The sequence below is a fragment of the Mandrillus leucophaeus genome, unplaced genomic scaffold (genome assembly GCF_000951045.1).
Source record: "Mandrillus leucophaeus isolate KB7577 unplaced genomic scaffold, Mleu.le_1.0 Scaffold544, whole genome shotgun sequence".
NCBI classification, from domain to species: domain Eukaryota; kingdom Metazoa; phylum Chordata; class Mammalia; order Primates; family Cercopithecidae; genus Mandrillus; species Mandrillus leucophaeus.
In genome coordinates, this window is record NW_012105853.1 from 137,411 (window position 1) to 140,270 (window position 2,860).

At 38.6% G+C, this 2,860-nt stretch overlaps 1 protein-coding gene across 1 annotated transcript in view; it reads right to left on the bottom strand.

Annotated features, from left to right (window-relative positions):
• The window catches only part of LOC105552092 (semenogelin-2-like), a 3,465-nt gene extending 1,964 nt beyond the window's left edge, over positions 1 to 1,501 (bottom strand). The window contains exons 1-2 of the mRNA XM_011997608.1: positions 1,208 to 1,501; positions 44 to 966 (exon numbers count right to left, since the gene is read on the bottom strand). Of these exons, the coding sequence (XP_011852998.1) occupies positions 44 to 966; positions 1,208 to 1,355 (1,071 nt within the window). The 5' untranslated portion in view covers positions 1,356 to 1,501. The remainder of the gene's footprint in view (positions 1 to 43; positions 967 to 1,207) is intronic.
• Positions 1,502 to 2,860: the final 1,359 nt, after the last annotated feature.

Below are 2,860 nucleotides of genomic sequence, written 5' to 3' on the forward strand. Positions count from 1 at the left end.
ATTCCTTATGGCCATGCTCTTGATCTTGACTAGGAATTGTTACCTGGTTTTGAGACTTGCCATATATTTTCTCTTCAGTTTGGATAGAAATGCTGTCTTTGGGTACATCTTTCTGTACACTCTTTTCTTCATGGTTAGGTTGTCTTTCTTCTGTGCTTGAAGATTGGTATGATCCTTTATGTGCCTTCCGGCCATGCTCTTCATCTTGATTGAGATTTTTTGTCTGGTGTTGATTCTTGTTATATACTAGGAGCTCATCTTGGGTAGTAAAAATGTCTTTGTATCCATGTTGGAGTCTGTGTTGATGTGCAGGACGGAGTGAAGTTTGTAGTTTACTTGAATGTTCCTCTCTCACTTCAAACACATTTTGGTAATGCCCTTTATTTCGATGAGAATTTTGAGTCTCACGTTGTTGTTTGTTTTGTTGTTTGTTAGCTACTAGCTCTTCAGTTTGGAGAACATAATTGGTTTGGGATCCACCTTGTGTTCTACCTTTTTGTGCACCAGAGGCTGAAGCTTGTTCTTTACTTAGTCCACGAAACCATAGCCTTTCTTCTGTGTTTGAATATTGACGGAATATTCCCTTTCCAGATGGGCTATTCCCCTGATCTTGAGAAGGATTTTGTGTCCCATGATGAACTTCGCCTCCTTTACGACGTATAACTATCAGATGAAAATGACGTTTTGGTTTAACACGGTCTCTGCCTTTTTGTTTATAATTGAGCAGTCTTTGACTTCTACCTAGATGTTGTTCTGATTTTGTTGTTTTATGTTGGGCATTCAAATAATATTGCTGACTTTTTCGGGTCCGGTCATGATCATTGGCATCTACATGATATGTGTGTTGAATAGAAAAACTGCCTTTGGATTCAGTATGTTGTTTGTCTTTTTGTCCAGAATAGTGCTGGCTCCTATGTCTATGTGGAAATCGGGAAGATCCACTTGATAATTGGCCTTTTGATCCACCTGGTAATTAATAATAGAAATATATGCATTCATTATCTCCAAAGCTCTCTTGCAACTCTTACCTCCCACCTTTCCCCAACAAATTACTGATATTTCCAAAAGCCTACAGCGTTGGGTGGAGAAAAATCAATTCTCATCAAGGAGAAGAATCTGTGCCTGAACAGGTTACTGTTTGCACCCTGAATACTCTTAGAGGCCATTCTTTCGAGTAGCTTTCCCAAGGCTTACCCTCTCCACTCACCTTTTTGTCCCATCACAGCTGCTTGCTTCTCCAAGATAAGGAGCAGGGAAAGGACAAAGAGGATGATGGACTTCATCTTGCTTGAAAAATCTTGTCTGAGAACTGAATGGATCTCTTCATTTATATGTTCCTTGAGTGGGTGTGCCATGGGTGGAGCTGAAATGTCAAAAGGCACTGCCCTTTCATAGCTTATTAGTAAATGCCAACTTCCTCGCCACTGCTCAGTGGGCGATAATGTCAAAGTCCCCAGGGACTTAGCATGGGGACATAATGTCAAAGGCAATTTTTTTTTGCTTCCAGAATCCCCAGCAAAATTTTATCAGTCCTTGTATATCATCAAGCCAGATCGCTTGCATTACACAGAAGACATTCAGTCCGGAGTAGGAAGGAGACTAGCTTCAGGTTACAAAAGTAACTGGTGGCTGACTATGCCTTCATATTCTAAATGGGTTTCCTTTCTGATGCCATCACTTAAATACTCAATTTAGGTATAACTCTGTACTTCATCTTGTTTTAAAATAATCCTGAGATGCATTCTGTTTTACTTGAAAAGGAGCAGTCATAGAAGTAGAATGACACAGAAGAGAAAGAAACTTTATGGAAGGCAAAGAAAAAAAGTTTCAACAAATAAATGAGGCACACCAATGTCAAATGTATCTGTGAAGTTCATCACAATAAAGACTGACATGTGTCAAAAGCTTTCTAATGTCACTCACTGCTAGTAATGTTAACGAGAGATGAATACGCTTGTGTTGGGTTGTCAGTTGAAGGATGGAGTCCAGCTGAAACCATCTCAAGAAGTCTGATTTCATGGTAGAATGACAGTTGAGGCTGTATCTGGAGGGTGAGGCAAGCTCCAGAGATTTTTTGAAAGGATGAGAAAAATTTAACATGTTTTTATGATGATAGGAACAACTGTTGGAAAAAGAAGTAAGAATGTTGGTTTCCAAATTGGATTATTTGATGATATCTACCTAAACGGCAAAAAATATATTTTTTAAATAAAAGCATTTCATACTTCTGTAATAAACTGCTGCACCCTCCAACAGACTGTGAGAAATATTTGCTATCTTCAATGGATTAAATAATGTATTGAGAGTGGAGCTAAAGCTAAAATTTTTACCTTGGGTGGAAGCATAGGATTTTTTTGCTTTTGTTTTGTTGTGGTGTGTTGTTTTGTTTTGTTTTTTGCAATTGTGAAAACTTCCTGAAAAATCCAAGGAAGGTTTTTTTACTTTGACTGAAAAAGTACTTGTTATGAGCAGACCACAGGAGAAGCAGCAACATTTGAACAGTGACCCTGTATGCATTCAGAACACTGTGGAGGGTAGTTCTGGAGAAAGGATGGCTTGAAAACTTATTTTCAATTATTCTCTCTTAAAATCCTAACCTTCCTGTAAGCAATGCTATATGGAAGGGGAAAAGGGAAAGTCCAGCCATAGAGAAAAATGCTATGCCATCAAACACAAAGCATGTGAGCTACATGGTTTCTCTATGAGCCATTCTGAGATCTTACCAGTTTTATCTGTTTGCCCTAAGGGCAGTAAGTATTTGCTTATGGCAGGGACCCCAAAAGAGAAGAGTAAAGTTTTCCTGGACACAAATTTATTGCTGTACCTGCTAATCACTATAATCTTCCTTACACTTCCCTTA